The following is a 22,787-nucleotide window of genomic DNA, read 5'->3' on the forward strand; positions in this document are numbered from 1 at the left end:
TTCATCGCATTTAAAATGTCTTAAAATGACACCGCAGTGATACTCTGTCGTTTAGGTTGCACGACATATCATTTGTGAAAATATAAAATGGAGACAAAGTGGTAACTCTTTAAATAAATTCATTTATTTCTGTAGGTTGCTATCCATAATCAATACAGACAAAAGCAATACTCGACTACCAGAATTTATAAATCATTATAATCATCTCTTGTGAGCATCACAAACAGTATATTAAATTATGTACAATGGAAGACAACGACGCATCCAGACTGAGTCAATCCAACACCGGTCTGTCGGTCCATGGACACAGAAATGGGTAAAGAGCTCTGAGACGTGTCAAGAACAAAGATCCCAACGACAGAAAAACAAAAACACTTGGCAGAAAGAGAAATGTACAAGGAGCGAAACAGCTTGTGCTCGCCACAAGAAGGAAATTAATAATCAATGCAATGTTACATTTGGTTCCACGGTTGTAAACTAGATTGTATTCATTTCACTATTGCATATGCCATTAAGTAAAGTCTGTCAACAAGGCAAAGAGATCTCCATAATAAAATAGACAGAATATAATTTTTCATGTAGTCCAAGACTGTGAGGGGGGAAAGCATAAGATATCCTGTAGCCTACACCCCTAAAGCAAAAGCCCATCCCCTTTTGAACAACTTTACACAGGAATATCCGTGCAACATAAGTCAAATCTGTATTTTCAATAGATTGTTTTTAGTTAAACTCTTTCTATGTACACAATATACACATTCAAGACTCTGTAGATAAATAGATATCACAACTTAACGTGGTACAGCTCCAATATTATTCAACTGTTAAAACCGTTAACCACGTTATGTTTATGTGGTGTTCCTACCAGCTCAGCGATACATTCAGACATGGTTAAAAGTTTGACTATCGACTGTCCACTAAAGGGGGTTGCGAGCCTGTTGGAGTTGGCACAGTGGACGACTCATGGACCAAACAGTCGGGACTTTAAAGACGGCTTTCAGATGATGTTAACGGACCAGTTGGCAGCCATTTTGAAAGGTCAAAGCTTCAGTTTTAGTTTCCGAGAGTTTGTAACTTTTGAAAGAAATAAGACATTCTTCTAACTATTCAAACGTTAATCAGCAATGAAACCCACGCTTATGGTAGCCTAGCTCATGTTAGTTAACGCTAGCAGTCAGTTAGCCTTTATCATTATCCTGAAATGGCTCGTTACGTGTGGCTGCTGTTCAGCAAAAGTTACAACGGCTCACTTCAAACAGAGGCTATGTGTTTTCTAAAAGAAGAAATAATAGCAACTTTCCAACTTCATAAACAGTAAAACTCTGTTTTTCAACTCATTACACTCGAGAGTTTTGCTGCTACCTTACGATATGTTGACTTGTAGCTACTGTTAGCTGATGGTAGCCAGTAACTAATGTCAGCTGATGGTAGTCAGTAACTTATGTTAGCTGATGGTAGCCAGTAGCTACTGTTAGCTGATGGTAGCCAGTAACTTATGTTAGCTGATGGTAGCCAGTAGCTACTGTTAGCTGATGGTAGCCAGTAACTAATGTCAGCTGATGGTAGCCAGTAGCTACTGTTGGCTGATGGTAGCCAGTAACTTATGTTAGCTGATGGTAGCCAGTAGCTACTGTTAGCTGATGGTAGCCAGTAACTAATGTCAGCTGATGGTAGCCAGTAGCTACTGTTGGCTGATGGTAGCCAGTAGCTACTGTTAGCTAATGGTAGCCAGTAGCTACTGTTAGCTGAAGTCAGCCAGTAGCTGTTCGCTGATATTTCCCAGTAGCTAATGTTAGCCGATGGTAGCCAGTAACAGATTGTGGTGAATGTTAGCAAATTTAAGATAAACTGACTTTGTCTATGTGATCTAATTATAATATTGTTTTAGCATTATCTTATAATTACAAAGATAGTGATTGTTACATTGTTTTGCTTTAATACATCATTCTCTTCAGCCAGATGAAAGATGTATGCGGCCTGCAATAAAGCTATTTATTCGAGTGAACCTCCATCATGGTGCCACATGTGTTGCAGTTAGCCGGTTTACTTCTACTTTTTAAGCGATTGACCAGAAACCGCCTCCACTGTGCCCCAACCGGGTCCATTTTTCATTGGCTCCACACCTCCGTCATCACCTCAACTATACAGCTTGTACCCTCCAATAATATCACAGCAGATCGGCCTGCATGGAGCTCAGCGGCAGGCCGTGTAGGTTTGAAGGTAGGAGTGTGTGAGGTCGTAGGGGCTCAAGTGACTGCGGAGCCGCGGGAGGTACAGTGCATTCAGATGCATGGTGTCGTGGGGTCTGAGCTGAGTTATAAAGACATGCATAACTCTTAACGACATTTAGAAATATAATTCTTTAAGTCCAGCGCCTGATTGGACGAAAAATAAACTAGGTTAGAATAAATAGGAAATTAGTAATTAAGAAAATACTTTAATATCAATACGATAAATCAGATCTCAATCAGCCCCACTGGACCATATATTTCTGAACTAATATCTTTACGAGTAAGCATTTTAAGTTCCACAACAGAATAATAATATAGAGATGTAGGTCCAAACACACATATTGTAATAGAATATTTCTCTTTCATTTCATAGAAAACATAAGGACAGTATAGACATTAAGGCATCGGTAGGTCCTATCAGACATTCATCTTCCAAAAATAAATAACATATTAATCTAAATATAGTTATATACTCCGTGTACCTTGGTATCCTCGCTCTCTCGGCCATTTGTAGGGTAAGTTTCTTTGTTCACCACCGTACCAGTTAGTTGTACTTTGTCTCAGAAACGCACTCACACCGGCAGTCTTAACAACCGCCCTCAGGTAAATAAATAGTATCTGGGTTCCATTAAGAGTCGTGTTACTCTCTGACTATCTTTGTAACTGTGCTTGTGCAAAAATGTGGGTCACAGGTGAGATGGCCTCTAAAAGCACAGGAAACATGACGAAAACAATCCACCCACTCACACAAAAACACACCCGTCCTGCCTTCAGCGAAAATTCATGACATGCATGGACAGTGACCTGCTTGTTTCCTAAGTGTGTGTGTGTGTGTGTGTGTTAGTGTCTCCGGGTCCAGACAGTCTTCTAGGGCCACAGAGCCCAGTGGAAGTTAAAGTGGTGTCTTTTTTTTCTTCTGAGCAGCAAGATGGTGAAGACGCCAATTTAAAGGGTGGTGGAGTCCTTCAGTCTGAGAGAGAGAAAGAGGTCGTTAGTGGAAATATCAGTTCAACACACTTTGGTTTTCACTTCTGTGAACATTTGTAGCCATTTGCATCCAACTGTCACGCAAATATTACAGATGCTTTGGACGTATGACAATAAAAATATACATTTGGACCAATAGTAATTAAATATACATGGAGACTTAAAGTTGCAAATTCCTCTTTAAATTCAGTGTTTTTCACTCATTGTCTGAGCGTTTTCAGCCCAATTTCTTCCTCATAAAACATTTGAGAAATTATTAAAATCCTGCACAGTTTACAAACTTTGTGAGCTCTTCTTCTTTCTTGCCATGGTTGGCATATTAATATCCCCCCCCCCTTCTACCACAAAACAACAAAGCGGGTACCCACTGATGAAAACATTGCTCTGTAGCGCTACTAGTGGTCAAGATCACCACAGGGTGCCTTTTAGATGTATACATGATGTTGACATGGGACTGCAGTAAATTTAGATTTTTCAAATATCTTCTATTTTTTTAAAGCAAACTCCAGTTTGTTCATTTTCCCACGGACAACACCAGGGCCAACAACACAGACCCTTCAGGGACTGCAGACCTGAGAGGCTGGTCGGCAGCGGCCGTTATTACATAATCAGGGATAGAGGAATGGGGGGGGGGGGGGGGGTCTCTCGTCATGCTGCCGTGTTGCTATGGACAACCGCTGAGCGGAGAAGAACCAGCTACCAGTACAGTAGCTGCTACACAGAGAGAAACTAACCAACACTGTTGACAGTCTGCATGTGTGCGTGCGTGTGTGTGTAGAAGGATGAGGGGTCTGGGGCATCGCAAGCAGAGGGAAGGAGGGGTTTATTTACTTGAAGTCAGAGTGGAGGTCAGGGGGTGAGGGACACTGGGTCAACTTTAAGCCTGAGAGCATGGCAATTTTTTCAATTCTATTTTTAAAACGATGAAATGATAACCAGAGAAGACGAAGGATAGCTGAGGACACGGGATGGCAAGTCAATAAAATCCCCCACATCTTACGTCATTCACTCCTCTGAACACTTCACCGAAAACCTACAAAAAAAGAAAAACCTGTCGGGCTATTTGGCAATCATGATCGTTTTGGAGTTATGGAGCCATCGGCCGTCGAGATGTCGTCTTAGAGATATTGGGGCTGTATGGCGATCTCTTTTGGGGTGAACTGTCCCTTTAAGTCATCCTTGTTGGGCTGATGTTATCGTTTCAGATTCAATCCAGACGAACGTATCGTTGGATTGACGCTCGATTGCCGCGATCGGGGACGTGGACAGAAGCAACATGCCCCCCCCCCTGCGGTCCGAGAGAGTATCCGCCGGCCCTCGCTGATCCACCGCCGGCCGTCTAATCTCGCCTGCAGAGGTCGTAATCTCATCTGGAGCCGTGGACGGCTAAATGTGTGGAGCGCTGGCCACGCAGTTATCTAGCAGCTAGCGCTTCTGTCTGGAACATCCCGGCCTACTTTACCCCCCCCCGCCTCCTCTCTGTTCCATGACACACACACACACACACTGCCTGGAAACTCTGACACAAGAGCCCGCGGTGTTACTTGTGCATGTTTGTTCTCCATATATCAAGTAATATGACATTTCTGGACTTCCTGGTTTGGCTGTTCACACAACTTTGTTATGTTTGCAGTCTCAGCTTCAGCAAGGATGAAAATAAACTATTCAATATATATATATTGAATAGTTGTGTGTGTGTTGGGGAGGTGGCAATATAAACGGCAATATAAAGTGTGACGTGGAAAATCAAAAACAAGCCACACGGGCGCCACAAAATTCATGACGTTGGCCAAAATTCCAGCAGTGGAAAAAGTGCATGAATGCAGCCTTTATGCAAAATGTTTAAGTGTCAGCGTGTGCGAGCAGCACATGACGTCGAGAACGATCTTGAAAATCGAAGCAAAAACAATAACAAAAAAAGGCCCAGGATTATGTAATCTAATGAGCATGTTCGGAGCGAGTCAGGCATCCATGGCCGTGCAGGCTAGACCCCCCTTCGCGCCTCTCGACATCGCAAAGCACCCAACGCAGGAAGTGCTCGCAGCAACGGCGTACACGCAACAGGCTTTGAGGATGCATTGATCTGCCGCGATCTGGCCGCGCAATACTCCAGAGTGAATGGCGTTTGAGTGGAAGCGGGCTTTGAGCCGATGGACACGAAGGCCTCCAATCTGGCCGACGTATTACACACACACACGTGCTGATGGTTGTGCTCTCTGCATCCTGGTTGGGGGAGGATGGGGAGTGGGCGGCAGATGGCGGGCTGTCATTAGCGGAGCGGATAGCGAGTGGCTTGGGCTGAGTGTGCCTGTGAGGCAGAGGCATGGTATGGATGAGTCTACGTGCTGGTGTGGTCAAGGGAATGGGAAATGAGAGTGTTTGCATGTGAAGACAAGGCACAGTGGCAGGTGTTCAACCCCCCCCCCCTCCAAACACATGCAGAAACCGTCGTCACATAAAAGGTGTTCGCCCCGTGCCAAATAAAGTTACGAGACAGAAGGAAATGGAGACGGACTACTCGGCTAATCTGGGTCTGGTACATCCACATGAGCTGCGGCTCGGGAGAGCACAGGTAAGCGCCGCCGAGAGGTAAACAAACACTTTGACCCACGTGCCAAGCGCCGGGACATCTAAGCCGACACGAGGCGGAGCGGCGAAAGAACATGGCCAGCCGTCAAAAAAAAGCTTACGACCTCTGGGCCGTCCCAAAGCACGGAGTGGGGGCCCGGCACAGACTACTACAACAACGCACTTTGACTCGCCCCACAGAGCAGCGGGGCCCCCGAGCATTCGGTAAACAAGTCATGGGGTGGGTGCGTGGCCAACGCTTCCCAGGATGCACCTCGGTCAAAAGGGGGCCTCCACACAGAAGAGTTTATTATGAGTCTCTTTGAAAAGCAGCCCCCCCCCCTCTTTCTACTGAGCATAGCAGGCTGTGCCCCCCCCCTCCTCTGTGTGTCTTACTTCAGCTAAGTGAACAGCCTAATGAGGCAGAAGTGCAGTGGTGTGCACGTGCCATCCCTCTCCATTATGTACGCATTCGTTGGCTCCCCTACAAACAGTGAGGCCCTGGAAACCAAAACAGGCCTCGCTCCCTCTCTCTCTCTCCCCCCCCCCCTCTCTCTCTCTCTCTGCCAAGTGTTTTCATTCACGTAGGCACACTACGCAACTGGAAAAAAAGGAGAGAAAAGGTTCCCGGGGAGAACAGAGCCACGACTGCACTGCATGCGTACGTGCTAAAGTTCGACTGTGGCCCCGCCCCCTTCCTGCTCAATTACAGTCATGTTTTTATCAGCGCAATAAAAAAAGAAATAATAATAATTGTACTCCATCCAAAACGCACAGAACACGTGCGACCCGACGCAGCTCGGAGGAAAAACAAATGCTGGGGAGCGCGTGTTATCGAGGACGTTAAACCCCCGTCATGAAAACAGCCATTTGACTATTTGAGTCGTCCAAAGCGTGCCTGAACGAAATCAATCGATTTCCCGGCTGTGCAAATAACAACTTTGTTTTCCTTGCGTTCTAAATAAAAACACAACCCCTCTCTCTCTCTCTACGGGGGGGGGGGGGGGGGGGGAGGGGCTGGATGGCATGTGGTGACATAAGCCACTTTCTATTCAAATGGTCCCGGAGCCGGGACAAAAAAGCCCGACAGGGCTAGGAATGTGGACCGTGACATCCAGTTACCTGATGGCAGCATAACAACTCGCCTACAAGGACACAAACACACGTCCTATTGTGCCGGGAGCCTCCTCACGTGTCTCCCCACCTCCTCCTCCAGACTTTCCATGTGCTCACAAACACATGTGAGCTCACTGTGTCACATGACAGTGAGGAGAGGGTGTGTGGGGGGGGGGGGGGGGTGTCTCTTAATGTCAACATTCTGCTGCTCCTGGTTTACACCGCGTGTGATATCCCACGCAACACTGCTTTATTTGGATCAGAGATATATTTGCGGGATGTGTGTATTGATTATGTAATAGAAGAGGTCATCAGGTCACATCCTCGAGCCTAGATTACTAAAAAAACAAAAAATGCCCGAGGCCCCGTGAGCCTAACAATACTGTGTAATAGAGACGTCATGTTTTTATGAATCTCTAGCGTCTAATTGTTTTTCTTCTTTTGCACACACAACCGTCATTCATAATAAGCATCGGTGGAATTTTAATATCTACTTCTTTTCCCCCTTTTTTTTTGTCTCTGCAGCCTCCACCAGCAGCAGCAGAGAGGCGTCCTGCTGCTTGTTTACTTCAAAGCTCAGAGCTTGGTCACGTTTCATGTGGTGGGGAATAACAAGAAATACGAGGAAGCCGGAGCTTTAAGAGCGGCACCTGAAGGCGGCATCAGCACCACCTACATATGTACTTTGAGATCCACAGAGAGCTCATTTGAAGTGGAGCCTTCCTCCTCGTATCTCCTTCTCCTCTATTGGTCTGATCCTGTTCTTTCAAAGTAAAACACTGCCGTCACTTGTTTACAAAAATAAATAAAAAAGGCTGCCGGACTTAAAGCTGAAAGTTCAGATGCATTGTTCAGCAGTGACACGACAGGGCCCCCTCTCACCTTTGGCAGTGGTTGCAGTCTCCTTGAAGCCCAAGCAGACATACGGGGAGCCGTGTAATCCACTGAGGCCCCCTTTGCAGCTGCTGGTGGGTTTGAAGCCGGCCAGGTCTTCGCATTTCTCCACATCCCTGTTGTCCAGCAGGTTCAAGGCAATGTAGTTCAGCCCGCCCGGGTACGCGGCGGCGGCGCCCTGCCGGTTCTCGGGGCTGCCGTACTCCTCGTCGGAGCCCTCGCTGCTCCGGGACGAGATGTTCTCCACCGAGCTGTGCCGCTTCATCGCGTCGCCGCGGGCGAACGAGGGGAAGACCGGCGTCACCGTGGCGGTGGAGGAGAAGGTCTCGGAGCTGTGGCGCCGGCGTCCCTGCGGGTTGGCCCGGATCACCTTGGCGGAGCAGTCGGGGTCCACGGGGGAGGAAGGGGTGGCCTCGAGCAGGAAGACCCCGATGCCTTCTGGCACTCCCTGGTCTCCCATAGAGAGCCTGCTCTGGCAGCTGGGGAGCAGTTCAAATTATGACCAATAAATAAATAAAAACACTCAAACGTTTGAAATAAAGTGAGTTGGTTTTCATTCATTCTCTCCCACACATACCTTGCTGCGTTCTGAGGAACAAGCTGTGGAGGAAAGCTGGTCATCCCAAATGTCATCTCAGTGTAGTCATTCTTCCCCTCGGCGCCGAGGCCCTGAGACCCTCTCTCACCACCCAGATGGCACGCGCCGTCCTCCTCCGAGCACATGGAAAGCTCTGGGAGCGCGTCCAGGCGTTGGGCGGGGGCGTCGGCCTCCTTGGATGAGCGCGAGCCCAGCTCCAAGTTCATGTAGTCTCCCAGGGAGGACCTCCCCCCCGGGACCCGACCGCCGGAGGCCTGCGATGAAGGAGAAGACTGGCGCTCTGCGGACGGGGAGAGTCTGGCGCCGCCGAACTCGATGTGGATGTATTCTCCGGAGTTCCGGGGTTCTCCGGGCAGAGGGTGCTCGTTCATGCTGGGCAGGGTCCTCAGGGTGTCGAGGGACAGCCGGTTCGGCCTGCCGAGCCTCCCTCTGTAGGCCAGGTTCTCCGCTCGGCCGTGTCCGACCGGCGAGGGCACCGAGGGACTCGCCGGGGAGGGATCGGCTGCACTGGGCTGCATCACCGAGTAATAGTCAGACTCCCCCGCCCTCGGCCTCGAACTCTGAGGGCTCATCAACACGTACTGGCTGCTTTCCTCATTCTTGGAGGCCTGAAGTTTAGCAGGGAGCGCCAGGTACACCGACCTCAGATCCCCCGCCGGCAGACCCAAGTAGTAATCGGGGGGCGTCTGGAGCGGAGGCGGGTTCCCAGGCGACATGTTCATGTATTCGCCGTGCCGGTCCGGGCTCTCCATGGAGGACTTGGAGCCACACCACATCCTCATGTAGCCGCTGTCCTCCATCGAGCTGCTGCAGGGAGAGTCGGTCTGATGCCCCCGAGGGTTCACGATCTGCTTCGGCGCCGAGACGCACATCGGGCTCATGGACACGTAGTTGTCCACTTTGCCCGACTGGGCCGCCACGCCCGGCGTCATCGGCATGTAGCCGTCGTCGGCGAGGTTACTGCTGGAGCTCCTGGACGAGCCGATTTCGACGTCTCCGTAATCCTCGGGGTAACACACTTTGGGCGAGGCGGAGTGAGAGTTCTGTCCGTGGACCATCCTCATGAGCGTGTACTCGTCCAGGGAGGCGGACGACAGCGGCGCCGCCACCGGCTGTTGGCGCGGCGTGGTGAGGGAGCGCGTCCGCTTCCTGTAAGCCTCGTCGCCCCCGCCGACGACTCCGCCGGCCCGGTTGCCGTTCGCCCCCTCCATGATCATGTAGCCGCACGGGTCGTTGCCGTCACGGGACGGCGGCGTGCTGGACAGCGAGTCCGGAGTGTTGCTGCGGGTCAGGGGGACGAACCGGAGTTCACCCGGGCTGGAGCTGAAGTCCTCGCAGAGCATGAAGCCATTGTCACCGAGGGAGCCGGAGGCGCTGCAGCTGAAAGGCCGCCTGGCTTTGTCCGGAGTGGGGATGCGGGGCCCCCCCCTAGGAGACATGCCGACGGGGCCGGTGCCCGGCGGGGAGTTGGGCACCGGCATGGAGCGGCTGTGGTGCAGGTTTGAGGAGGAGTCGATCATCCTGCAGGTGCGCCCGCTGCTGAGGGTGTGGGACCGGATGAGGTGATTGCCAGCTTTTGGACTGGTGGGACTCCCGTGCACGGACACGGACAGGGTCACGCTCCCGTCGCCCTCGCTCGCCGTTCTAATCCGACAGGACGTGAACTTCCTTCCGGGGGAGGTCGTCGCCGCCATGCTGTCCGTCCTCGTCCTCGACCTCCTCACCAGGCCCGTCTGGCTGGGGGGGAGGTTGTTGAGGTTGCGCCGCGTGGGCACAGAGATGGGGTTGGTGCTGGCCGACTGGCTCTTGCTGCGCGGCCGGAACTCGGACAGCTCCTTCATGGCCTTCATGGCCTCTAGGATCGTCTCGTGGATGTTCTGCGCCACCACAGAGTCCTCCGCCTGCATCCAGAACTCCCCGGGCCCGGTGACCGCCGAGCGGCCCACCTCGATGAAGAAGAAGCTGTCCGAGTGGCCGCATCGCCGGATGTTCATGAGCTGCAGGCAGACGGCGGCGGTGTCAGAGTTCAGCTTGACGAAGCTGATGCTCCTGCTGGACAAGCACAGCCGGTACACCCCGGTGAGGTTCTTGATCTGACCCAGGCCTTTGGATTTCAAGTTGATCTGCCACACCTCCTTATAGGCAGCTGTTGCAGGAGCAATAAGCCCGTAGTTGGCTTCCTCAAAGCCCACTAAAGAGGAGGTGGAGGCGGGGCTGTCGTACAACTTCCCCTCGGCTATGAGATCGGTCAGAACCGTGAACCAGCTCTCCTGCTCCTGCTCGCTGTCCGCCGCCACCGCGAAGTACTCGTCCTTGGTGTAGAGGGCGATGAGGTGCTTGTGTTTGGCGTCGGCCCGCATGTTTACGCACAGGCACGAGTCCAAAGTTATGAGGCGTTTGGCGGCGGACTTGTTCCTCCATTTCTTCTCGCTCTCGTAGTACTCCAGGCGCGCGGGGCAGCGCTCCGTGGGCTCGCGCAGCACGAAGAAGCGCCGGTGTCCGTGCTTCTGCTTGCGCAGGTACCCGCACTTCTTCACGCCGCTCGTGCCGCTCGGTAACAGGTGTCCTCCCGTCGCCGGAGGACTTGCCATTTCTTCTTGTTCCGTTTAAAAAAAGAATAGTTTTTACCTGCAGCAGCAACAAAAAAGACACTTCTTCAAAATGCCGTTTTTTAAGTAGAAGAAAACAACAAAAATGTCTAATGCATGGCAGAAAGCTGCGTCCGCTCTCCGCCGCGGTAGAAGCAACAGTGCACCGGGGGAGAGACTGCTCCGATGCTGGAGAAAAACAACACGTGACTCCGCTGCTCTAAAAACAGAATAAAACACCGAGTCATAGGGGGGCGGGGCCTGCTGCAGGGGCCGTGCCTGTCCGTCGCGGGGCTGCGGCGCTCCCCATTGGCTGCTCGAATAATTCAAAACTAGCAGACCACGCCCCCTCTTTTCTTTTTTCTTTTTTCCGCCAACGCTCCTCCAGCAGCCCTCCCGCGGAGAAGCAGAAATCACGAGCACGTTGAATAACAGCAATTCCGGGGAACTGTAGAAAGCAAGTGGGGGCTAAAACACACACACACACACACACACAGACACGATACTACGTCTGATGCCTCCTGGTTGTTGTTGTTGTTGTTGTTGTGTTGCAGTGTAATTGACAAGCCAATTTGGATTAACGAGGATTTTAAATGTGTAACATAATGCTGAGGCGGTAAGAGTGTAAACAACCCTCTTGTTATGCAACGTTGTGTCTATATTTAACTCTGGGGGGGGGGGTGTCGCTCTCCAGCTGGAGCCTCCGGGTTCATATTTAAACAGCGTGTATTCTCTATACTCCAGCAATGTGCACATTTGGTAAATTACATGTAATAATTATGCACATTAAGTGTAAATAATTTATATGTCTCCATGTAAAATACAAATACAAACAGTTGAGGAAGAGGGGGGGGGGGGCTTGTGTTTTTCTGTGTTTCTTTAATATTCCTTGGTGGTGGTGTACTTTGCTGCACATACTATATATAAATGTTATTGTTGAATGAAAGAGAGGGGGGGGGGGCGAATGCGTCAGAGGACCTTGTGTCATAACACGGTGCAGGAATGCCGCCATCATCTGGCCTCTCGTGCTGCTGCACAACCCGCCCCCCCCCCCCACGCATGATTACGAAACACAACAACAACTCTGTTTTTCTTTTCCTTTTCCGCTTGGATCTCAATTTACAGCCAAGAAAAAAGAAGAAGAAAAAAGAACAGGAACCGAAAGGTCGTGTCGAATAACCGGCTGCGAAGGAGCCTCGCGGGCATCTGCTTCGTCAGATCATCTCGGCAATCATGCCCGTAATTCTCCCTGTGATCTTCGGGATCATTAGTCATGTCCAACCCCCCAAAACACAAACACAAACGCACACGTTTTATAATCCCCCCCACCCCCCTACAAGCAGATTACACTCAATGGAGGTGTCAGTGGGCATTAGATGCTCTGGATGATGGGGGGCCCCTTAACAAACACATACCTACTCCAGATTGAGGGTAATCCCCTCCACTAATCACCAGTGTGCTTATTATTGATATTTTTAATGTGTGTGTGTGTGTGTGCTCACTGTTTTTCTGCACACCGTTCATTTGTGGTGTGTTTTTAGCTTTGGCCTCGTCACTTATAATCTGAGAATAACATCAACACCTCCAGCAGGATTTAGAGCCTCGGAGGTAAACAGGCCACAGGCGATCAGGAACAAAGAGCCGCTTGTCACACCTAAGCGGCACGGACGCACAATAACTTGGCAACAACACCGAGGGGGGTGCACCTGGGTGTTGTTGCAGCCGGTGATGGGAGGTGGAGCGCGGACACGTTCCCACAGGGAGTCCTCGGTCTGTCCCCGGGACCAGTCAGGGAGTCCTCTGTCTGTCCCCGGGACCAGTCAGGGAGTCCTCGGTCCACCGCTCCTCACCTGAGCTCATGCCGATGACTCTGTTTGACTCTCAGTGAGTTCAGTGGGTTTATCAGCAGCTCTTCTACTCGGCGGATGTTCTGGGGTTCTTTCCATTCTCAGCTCCTCAGGGCGCCGCGTAGCAGCAGCATCACATGTGTTATGATAAAGCTGTAGATACAGCGGTAATGAAACAGGAGCTCATGTAACTACACCTGATAAGATGAGGAACTCGGTCTCTAGGACTAGATCTAGGTTAAGGTCTAGGTCTGTGTCTAGGACTAGGTCTAGGTCTGTGTCTAGGTCTGTGTCTAGGTCTAGGTCTGTGTCTAGGTCTGTGTCTAGGTCTAGGTCTAGGTCTGTGTCTAGGTCTAGGTCTGTGTCTAGGTCTAGGTTCAGGTCTGTGTCTAGGTCTAGGTCTGTGTCTAGGTCTCGGTTCAGGACGAGGTCTAGGTCACGTTGGATCACGTTGGTCCCGTAAACAATACGTCGTTCAAAAGGCAGATGTGCTTTTTTTTTTTACGTGATGGTTGTTTGTTTTCTAACTGACAGACGTGGAGAATCTTGATTTGTCAACTTGCTATTAAAAGGAAATTAATGACACATTTATACATACTCCTCCTCCTCCTCCTCTTCATCTCTTGCATCATGATGAGCTCCTTGAAGTCTCTGCTTTGTCGTTAGACCACAGGTGAGCGGGTGGAGCTAGATGTGTGGTCAGCGTGACCTCAGAGAGGAAAACCAGTTGAGATGACCTACTTTTTACAATCAGGAAAAAGGTGCAGCCAACTTCACATTTTAAATGTGTGCACGGTGTGTCAACTGAATAATTCAGTTTAGTGTATTTTATGTAGCCCAATATCAGAAATTAAGAATTTGAATTGGGTTTTACAATCTGTAGACATACGACATCCCTGACCTTTGACCTCACATCAGATCAGGAACAACTCCCAAGAAAAAAACTAAATAATATATTTTTTTAAATAGAAACGTGAAATCCTCGACTTTGTTTCTAAAAATGTAATAAACAAGACAAAAAGTATATTTAAAAAACCACTTGGTCCCAGTTTAGTGTTCAGATAACATTCGCTAACGAGAAAATTTAATTTCTGCTGAAAATGAGTTGGAACGCTGAAAGCTGGAATATATGAGAAACCGAAAAAAGAAATGCAGAAAATAGTTGAAAATGGCTTTTTTTAAATTGCATAATCTAAAGACTCCAAGAGCTAAATTACAATCCAGGAAAAGCTGGAAGCTAAACGAGTGTACTGTCACAGTAGTAGTAGTAGTAGAAGTAGTAGTAGTAGAATATATTATATTTTTTAGTAGAAATACCAGTGAGTGGAAGAAGTAGTCGCAGCACTTAGATAGATAGATATATACATTATTAATCCCCAAGGGGAAATTTGTCAAAATTTAACCACAGAAGCTACAGCTGAGGATCATGGGAATTGTAGTTCTGCAGGTATTTGCTCACAAACCAGAGAGCTGAACGACATTATCATCCTTAAAGAGAGTAAAATATAACTCTGGCACGAGGTAACTTCTTATTACCCCAACAGGACCAATACAAAATAAAGTGTTGACAGAGTGACATTATCAAAGTGGAATATGTACCAAAACACTTGAGGAAGCTTTGTTCCCAAAGGGTTCATTCAGTCTATTTGAAGAGGTGCGATGGTTATTGATGTTGTTCAATGTGAGAACCCAGCTGGTACCCGAAGGCACAGCAGCTTCATGCGAACACCGTGAGTCTGACCCGTCAGAGGAGACTCGTTTGTAGATGGTACAGCACTGCCCTCTAGTGGCAGAGGAACAACACTGCATGATCTGATGAGTCTAATGAACATCATAATAGAAGAAGACTTGAAACTAGAGATTCAGACTAAAAACTCAAGTTTACAATGTGAGGGAATCAATCACAAGAGATGTAGTCCTTTTCTCATAGACTTCTACACAAGCAGACTTCTGCCATTATATATATATATATATATATATATATATATATATATATATATATATATATATATACAATGCATCCGGAAAGTATTCACAGCGCTTCACTTTTTCCACATTTTGTTATGTTACAGCCTTATTCCAAAATGGATTAAATTCATTATTTTCCTCAACATTCTACACACAAAAACCCATAATGAAAAAGTGAAAACTGTTTTTTGCAAATTTTTGCTAATCTGTTAAAAATAAAGAACGAAAACATAACATGTACATAAGTATTCACAGCCGTTGCCATGACACTCAAAATTTAGCTCAGGTGCATCCTGTTTCCACTGATCATCCTTGAGATGTTTGATTGGAGTCCACCTGTGCTAAATTCAGTTGATTGGACATGATTGAGAAAGGCACACACCTGTCTATAAGGTATCACAGTTGACAGTGCATATCGTTGTTCTATGAAGAGAGGAGAACCTTCCAGAAGGACAACCATCTCTGCAGCACTCCACAAATCAGGCCTGTTTGGTAGAGTGGCCAGATGGAAGCCACTCCTCAGTGAAAACACATGACAGCCCGCCTAGAGTTTGCAAAAAAGCACCTGAAGGACTCTCAGACCATGAGAAACAAAATTCTCTGGTCTGATGAAACAAAGATTGAACTCTTTGGCCTGAATGCCAGCGTCATGTCTGGAGGAAACCAGGCACTGCTCCTCACCTGGCCAATACCATCCCTACAGTGAAGCATGGTGGTGGCAGCATCATGCTTTGGGGATGTTTTTCAGCGGGAGGAACTGGGAGACGAGTCAGGATTGAGGGAAAGATGAATGCAGCAATGTACAGAGACAGCCTCGATGAAAACATGCGCCAAAGGTGCTTCAACAAAGTATTGAGCAAAGGCTGTGAATACTTATGAACATGTTATGTTTTCGTTGTTTATTTTTAATAAATGTGCAAAAATTTGCAAAAAACAGTTTTCACTTTGTCATTATGGGTTTTTGTGTGTAGAATGTTGAGGAAAATAATGAATTTAATCCATTTTGGAATAAGGCTGTAAAATAACAATGTGGAAAAAATGAAGCGCTGTGAATACTTTCCGGATACACTGTATATCTAGGTATTTAGACACCTTTAAATTGTTCATTCTTTGTTTCATTGCAGCCATTTGCTAAAATCAAAAAAGTTCATTTTATTTCTCATTAATGTACACTCAGCACCCATCTTGACAGAAAAAAACAGAAATGTAGAAATGTTTGAAAATTTATTCAAAAAGAAAAACTGAAATATCACATGTTCATAAGTATTCAGACCCTTTGCTGTGACACTCATATTTATATTGTTTAATTCATCTGGTTTCATGTGTTCAAGTCCCATCGTTACTCCTAGTGTTGTGCACATGTATAGTATTGGGATGAACACCCACGTGCCCTCTTTGTTTACCGCTATTGTTTTAGGTCTGCTTCCATTGGTAACTGTGTGTTTAACGTCACGTTGCAATGAATTGTGGGCAATTCCCGTGGGCAGTCTGCCAGAGAGCCCTCAAACATGGACCTAGCGGTCTTCTAACAGCTCTCATCATGTCGCACACGTAAATACTTCCGGTTCATTTCACAAGGGAGAATAACGCGTCATAGTGGAAGTCGGTATGAAGTGAGCAGAGGGAAGAAGGAGGCGCTTTGTGTTTACCTCCATCTGGAGCTTCGTCCTCTCGCTCGGAGCAACGGAAACATGGCGTCCGCCGCGGCGCTCCTTCTTTTAACGGTCGCGTGTGTCTGCGGAGGAGCTGCGGCCGAGAGGACGCTGGTCTACGTGACCGTAGTGAGTAACGTTCATGGAATAAAGCTACGGAAGCTGGGTGGTACTGTTTTTTTTCGCGGCGTTTTCTCGTCGACGCTCACGGGAACTGCATTAAAAATAGAGGATGTTGTGTGTTTTCATTTCGCTTCTCTGCAAACGTGTTTAATATTATTATTTTAAACACGAATTGATCCGTCAATTAACACATCGAGTCACGTGTTGAATTTACTACCCAGCATTATTTATTTTGATTTTATTTTGTAGAAATAAAGCTAATTTTGTGTCTGGTGACCGTTTGCTCGTGACTGTTAATAAGGCGTTGCGTTTGTTTACACTTTAAAAAATGGGTATTTACAGATGGCGTTTATAATTAAATATAATACAGGATTTATAGGTTTTGTATTTAGAGTCGTGTAACGCCACACAACAAGTGAAGACAGACGGCGTTTCTCAATATGCGTTCTTGTGCGTGCTTTCCTTGTGTCCTCGTGTCTCGTCATCAGTCTCAGCCCGAGTACATGTTCCAATTCAAAGTTCGCTTCTCGCAAAGCACGGTCAAAACACCCGGATGTGACTCCCACTTTCCGGAGGATGCATCAGAGGAGACTTGTGCGTACTTTGGCCAGCAGACATCTCAGAATGCATTTCACCAGCAACCGGAAACGATATCGGAGGAGAAAATAAACAACTGACAGATGACTTTTTATAATTACTACTGTTGAGTCACGGAATGTCATTTTAGGATGTTTTGTTTATTTGACTGTAAAAAATAATTTACAGTGAATAATTAGAGTAAACTCAGGAGCAAGAACAGCTGATGTGGTGACGTCATCAAGTCAGCTGCTGTTCCAATCGCAGAAAGACCGTCCTCCCGTCCTCCGGAGTCTGGACTCCCAAGTCCAGACTCCAAAAGAACACAAGTCTGTACTTGTGTACTTTGAATTGAGAAACGCCGAGAAACTCTGTTGGCACGAGCTGCGGTCGAGTGACTCGTCATCCTCGAGCCAGCCAACAATTATCTCGCAAACACGTTAAAAGAAAAGGAAACTGATTATGCCTTTTCGAATTTTCTCAAAAACCGTAAAGAAAATTCTCATAAAATTAGACACGCACATAGTTGAGGTCTTCCTGACATTTTATCATAACCTCTGAAGGAACTCCTGTAATCAACGTCCACATGTGAGGACATTATGCATATGAATGCCATGTGAGCTGATTCAGGAAGAACTTGTTGAAGTACCAGCTTTTCTGCCCCTTTGACCTGTGACCTGTTTGCAGCTCACTTTCAGAATTGATTGTGTCAACAAGCAACAACAAGCCCCACTCAGATGAGACATGAGGCATGTAGCTCTCTTTGCTTCATGTCTATTAATGAAATGTGATTTATGTATGTCTCACGATAGACTTTAATCCTGTGGCTGCAAGGATTATTGCATTTTTGTCAGCTCCCTGATAGAAAGACGGACCTGCTAACCCACAGATATCTTCTCTACGTCGGCCTACATAGACCAACATCACATGTTGAAATGGAAAAAGCTTGCTGTGTTGTCGCTGGGTGTTGCCTGACTCCTCCTCTCTGTCTGCCCTCCAGTTGTTTCGCCATGGCGACCGGTCCCCAATCAAAGCCTTCCCCTCCGACCTCCACCAAGAGGCCGCCTGGCCGCAGGGCTTCGGCCAGCTGTCCCAGGTAGAGGCGGGGTCATCGTGAACTTCTTTGAGACACAATGGATGCATTCAAACGCCTCACTGAAGTGTTTTGAAGCTATTCATTTGGGACCATCAGTTTCCCCTGCAGCAGGGCACCATTTCCTCCCGTTTATATTATATTATTATATTGTCGCTCTTTAGACTCCTATTTGTGCACACAAAAAATTTACAAGCTTAAAAAATAGGTCAACCACGCCCTGTGATGTCATCGGTGTGTTTTTCAGGAGGGCATGAGGCAGCACCTGCACCTGGGGAAGTTCCTCAGGCTCCGGTACTCGGGACTGCTGAACCAATCCTACGACAGACGCGAGGTAACCTCTCCGGTCACATGACGCCTCACAAGCCAAGACAGACGATCATTCAGATTTCCCACTCTGGTGCTAGAATTCCTGCAGCCTGAAGGAGATGTTCCCCGGGAGAGGAGGCGCCGCTTTTACTACCCTTTTTTATTTCTTTGGACCCCCTAACCCGGCGCCTCCTTCTGTCCGCAGATCTCCGTCCGCAGTACGGACTACGACCGCACCCTGATGAGCGCCGAGGCCAACCTCGCAGGTTTGACCCCCCGCTCCACCTGTCCCCCCCCCCCCCCTCTGCCTTAACAGCCTCCCGTCCGTTGTCCAGGTCTCTACCCCCCCGCTGGTCAGCAGGTCTTCACCCCAGACCTGAAGTGGCAGCCGATCCCCGTGCACATGGTGCCACTACTTGAAGAGAGGGTACGACGTGTTGTCATGGCGATAGTTTCCTCTCGCTGTAAATGATCGTCTTACACGTTGTCTGAACTCCCCCCCCCCCCCTTCAGCTTCTCAGTTATCCTCTTGATGACTGTCCTCGCTACAAGCAGCTGATGAATGAAACCGAGCACACGGAGGAGTTTCTTAATGTCACCACTAAGTACCAGGTACGGGCGTGGGATGGAGGGGGGGAGGGGAATGAGAATGTTTTTGTTGACTGGCGTTTCTACTCCCTGCAGGACGTTATAGAGCTGGTGAGGAATAAAACCGGACTGAATCACACGAGTGTGGAATCTGTCTGGAGTGTGTACGACACACTCTTCTGTGAGGTGAGCGCACACACACACACACACACACACACACACAGTCTATTGTATACTATGTGACAAAGTATAGTTCTCTGAGATCTTTAATTGGAAAGTTCAACAAAGGGAAGGGCCATAAATATAAATAAATATTGTGAGGTTTACCTCTCCGAGATGGAACTTTTTAGCTGGTGGCATGCTGCTTTTCAAGTCTTGAAGAAGGACGGCTAATTAGGTCACTGCGCATTCCTTTCAAAATAAGAGCGTCCCTTTTTCAATTCACAAGCTGCGTTTCCAATAGAGGCGAGTTATCTGTACATTTCCATTGGCCGAGAATGTAACTGAGCAAGTCTCATGGTGTCGGGTTTCAGTCTTGTGCCACGACTGCCAACATCACTTTGATCTAATCCAGAGGAACAGAATCCAGTTTCATTTCCACTTTCCTCTTTGTCTAGTTAACAAATGTCACGACTTGTATTTCAGCATACCGCCTTCTGTATTTCTGGGTGTGTGTGTTTGTATATATATTTATTTATATATATATATATGTATTTATTTATATATATTTATTTATATTTCTATATTTATTTATATTTATTTATTGATATATATTTATTTATATATATATATATATATATAATGTGGAGCCAGAGGACTCACTGTTGACGAGAAGGGGGAAAAATATGCTTGATATTGTCGTTTGAAGTTCCTCTTCTAATCCGGTGTTTCTTAATTCCCACTGTTTTCTCCTGCTGGTGAACTCAGTCCTGTCACAACATGACGGCTCCCGACTGGGCGACCCCTGATGTCCTGGAGAAGCTCAGATTCCTCAAAGACTTTTCATTCCAGGTAACGGCGGGAAGCGGTAGTTACGGTTCCATTCAGGCCTTCTGGTCTCGATGCTACGGCGTAGCTACAGTCACTGTTTATGTTCACGCAGACCACGTTCGGGGTCTACGAACAACAAGAGAAGAGCCGGCTGCAGGGAGGTATGTGGAGCTCAGTGGAGCGATGGGGGAACCTGTTACCCAGGGCAACAGTGTGACTCATAGGTCTTTTTAATGGAGCAAAGAGATGCCGAATACCAGGACGTAATACTTGTTGGGAGATACATTCACGTTGTTGACGCACCATGAGGCGTCGAGTTGAACACAGGACTAAACGGGGGACATGAGAGCTTCTGTTTCCGTTCTTTGAGGTATCCTACTGGGGGAAATAGTGAAGAATCTCACCGAGATGGCCGTGCCAGACCCGAAGCGGAGGCTGAAGATGATGATGCTGTCGGCGGTAAGAATCTGGACCGAGCCAGACTCCTCTGTTTCCAGTGTTTACGCGAAGCTGAGCTAGGCGTCTTCTGGCTGCAGCTTAACGTGCTACTGATCTTCTACCTCTTGGGGGATAACAAGTTGGTACACTTTCACAAAATGTCAAAACATTAACGTTTTAATTGTGTGTGTGTGTGTGTGTGTGTGTGTGTGCCGCAGCACGACACCACTGTCGCCGCTCTGCAGTCCAGCATGAACGTGTTCAACAGAAGACAGCCGCCGTATGCCTCCTGCCAAATGTTTGAGCTGTACAGGGACGACAACGGGTAACGCAGACGACACGTCGACATGAACAATAAACACATTCTGTGCGCTACTCGGGAGCTTTTTTATTTTTTTATTTTTATCCAATGGCTCTGTAGAATATATTTTGTTACCTACACTTATATTCTATTTGTAAATGCTTTTTTTTTTTTTAAATGGACACTAATTTTAAATATATTTTTTACAAATCTCATGTACCCCCTGGAGTGCCTTCACGGACCCCCATTTTAGAACCACAATCATGTGGCATCAGACCAATCAAAGACTGTAAAGCTCTGTCTCTCTCTCTCTGTGTCTCTCTGTCTTTCTCTCTCTGTCTCTGTTCCTCTCTCTGTTCCTCTCGCTCTGTCTCTCTCTCTCTCTCTCCCCCAGCTCTGTCTCTGTGTCGTTGGCGTACCGTAATGACAGCTCCGTGGAGGCGTTCCCTCAGCAGTTACCCGGCTGCGCCCTTGACTGCCCCTTAGAGGACTTTGTGAGGATCACAAAGTCCTCCATTTCAGAAGACCGCGACAAGGAGTGTCAACTGCCGTCGGCGGGGAGGGATAAAGGTACACACACACACACACACACACTAAAACAAGTTTTACATTGACAAAGAGACCGTGCCACTATTCATCCATTTCTTTCCCCCCGTTCCGTCTCCAGAGGTGATCATCAGCCTGGCGGTGTGCGGCTGTCTGCTCCTCGGCCTCATCGTCGTCCTCCTCTGCGTGATCTGCTGGCAGAAGGAGCCGGTCGGCAGCCGGGGATACCACCAGGTGATCAACGGCGAGGAATCCTGACGCAAGCACCAGCTCCTCCCCCGGAGGTCAGCGAGCGCGGCGGCGGCCGGCGACGGCAGCAGCGGCGACGACGGCGACGACGAATTCTGAACCGTTTCAAAAAATAATTATTGGAAATTTCTCCGGACGGTTTCCTCGACGCGTTTTGGGACGGCGGCTTCAACGACTGCTTTTTCCGCATCTCTCTAAACTAACGTGACGGGTGAGACGTTGAGGCGCCGTTCTGTGCGTCTCGCGGCTTGAAAAGTCCACAAAGTATCAGAGAGTCGATGCTTCTGAAGCCGTGAGGACGTCGGAGTGGTCCTGCATCGTCGGCTCGATCGAAACCTCTTGGGCTCACGGTGATTCTCCGCCCACGATGTTTCCACGAGTTCTTACGGATCACGTCTTTACGGGCGGAACATTAATCTAGTTTATGTCGACGCTGAAGACTAACGGCCGAGATGCCTTCAATACTTTTGATGTTTCCCCTTTTTTTTAGGGGGGGTTCTGACTTTTTGGTTAACTCGTAACGATAAGCTCTCGGCTAGGAGGAGTGGGTGTCTATCGTCTTCGAAACAGGATGAGATTTAATGTCCAAAGTTTAACCCCGCCCCCTGGATTTGATTGGTTTAAACCAACGGGGTGGGGCTAAACAGGCACATCCACATTGAAAGCGACCTGGAATGACAGGTTAGCTCACGGTGTTTGTTATACAGTGGTGGGATGTGAAAGGACGAGTCCTTAATTACAAATGGTGTTTTTGTTCTTTGTTAATTTGATGATACTTTAGGTGTATTTGGGTCTTAATGCAGGGGACGTTTTGGAGAAGTACCTAATGTAAAGTCTTGTAAACAAGTATAAATACTAATGCAGTCTTGACCAGAATTCTGCTCTAAGTCCGGATTCTGGACTGTTTGGTGGCATCAACCGTGGAGAACAAAATATCCTCGACAATTCACGTTAATCATCAGTATCGTGTCCAAACTGTCATTAAAAATTGATTTCACGCTGTAAGAAATTCAGACTTTTGCTTGTGTGAGATATTTTTTGGGGGTAAATAAAAGAAATCAATGTGAAGGTGGCGGTGGGAACTCTGAGCTGCGGTCCGGACTGAACTGGGATGAACTCATTAACTCG

At 47.9% G+C, this 22,787-nt stretch overlaps 2 protein-coding genes across 3 annotated transcripts; one reads left to right on the forward strand and one right to left on the reverse strand.

The window, feature by feature from the left end:
- Positions 1-102: 102 nt before the first annotated feature.
- LOC130204504 (insulin receptor substrate 2-like) lies at positions 103-11,717 on the reverse strand. Its single transcript, XM_056431272.1, has 3 exons — positions 8,371-11,717; positions 7,782-8,272; positions 103-3,198 (listed from the first exon to the last, which is right to left on the reverse strand). The coding sequence occupies exons 1-3, from the start codon at positions 10,980-10,982 to the stop codon at positions 3,194-3,196; spliced, it is 3,108 nt and encodes a 1,035-aa protein (XP_056287247.1). The 5' UTR covers positions 10,983-11,717; the 3' UTR covers positions 103-3,193.
- Positions 11,718-16,287: 4,570 nt separating this feature from the next.
- acp2 (acid phosphatase 2, lysosomal) lies at positions 16,288-22,672 on the forward strand. Of its 2 annotated transcripts, XM_056430972.1 has the most exons (14): positions 16,515-16,575; positions 17,833-17,894; positions 18,146-18,241; positions 18,486-18,572; positions 18,753-18,813; positions 18,883-18,974; positions 19,061-19,159; positions 19,232-19,321; positions 20,063-20,146; positions 20,238-20,286; positions 20,496-20,584; positions 20,782-20,888; positions 21,259-21,434; positions 21,532-22,672. In XM_056430972.1, exons 2-14 carry the CDS (start codon positions 17,883-17,885, stop codon positions 21,666-21,668), a joined length of 1,179 nt encoding a protein of 392 aa, XP_056286947.1. In that variant the 5' UTR covers positions 16,515-16,575; positions 17,833-17,882; the 3' UTR covers positions 21,669-22,672. The 2 variants fall into 2 exon arrangements, with proteins under 2 accessions (XP_056286946.1, XP_056286947.1); XM_056430971.1 differs by lacking the exon at positions 17,833-17,894 and having other exon boundaries at positions 16,288-16,575.
- The last annotated feature ends 115 nt before the right edge of the window (positions 22,673-22,787 follow it).

Source organism: Pseudoliparis swirei, chromosome 14, assembly GCF_029220125.1.
Source record: "Pseudoliparis swirei isolate HS2019 ecotype Mariana Trench chromosome 14, NWPU_hadal_v1, whole genome shotgun sequence".
Taxonomy (NCBI): Eukaryota; Metazoa; Chordata; class Actinopteri; order Perciformes; family Liparidae; genus Pseudoliparis; species Pseudoliparis swirei.

What these genes read in the sequence shown, in the direction of transcription:
- acp2 (XM_056430971.1), top strand. Translation starts at nt 16,486, where the DNA reads ATGGCGTCCGCCGCGGCGCTCCTTCTTTTAACGGTCGCGTGTGTCTGC. An exon ending in CGCCGAGGCCAACCTCGCAG is followed by an intron (nt 18,814 to 18,882) that starts GTTTGACCCCCC and finishes TCCGTTGTCCAG; the next exon opens with GTCTCTACCCCCCCGCTGGT. An exon ending in GTCGGCGGGGAGGGATAAAG is followed by an intron (nt 21,435 to 21,531) that starts GTACACACACAC and finishes TTCCGTCTCCAG; the next exon opens with AGGTGATCATCAGCCTGGCG.
- LOC130204504 (XM_056431272.1), bottom strand. Translation starts at nt 10,982, where the DNA reads ATGGCAAGTCCTCCGGCGACGGGAGGACACCTGTTACCGAGCGGCACG. An exon ending in GTTCCTCAGAACGCAGCAAG is followed by an intron (nt 8,273 to 8,370) that starts GTATGTGTGGGA and finishes ACTGCTCCCCAG; the next exon opens with CTGCCAGAGCAGGCTCTCTA.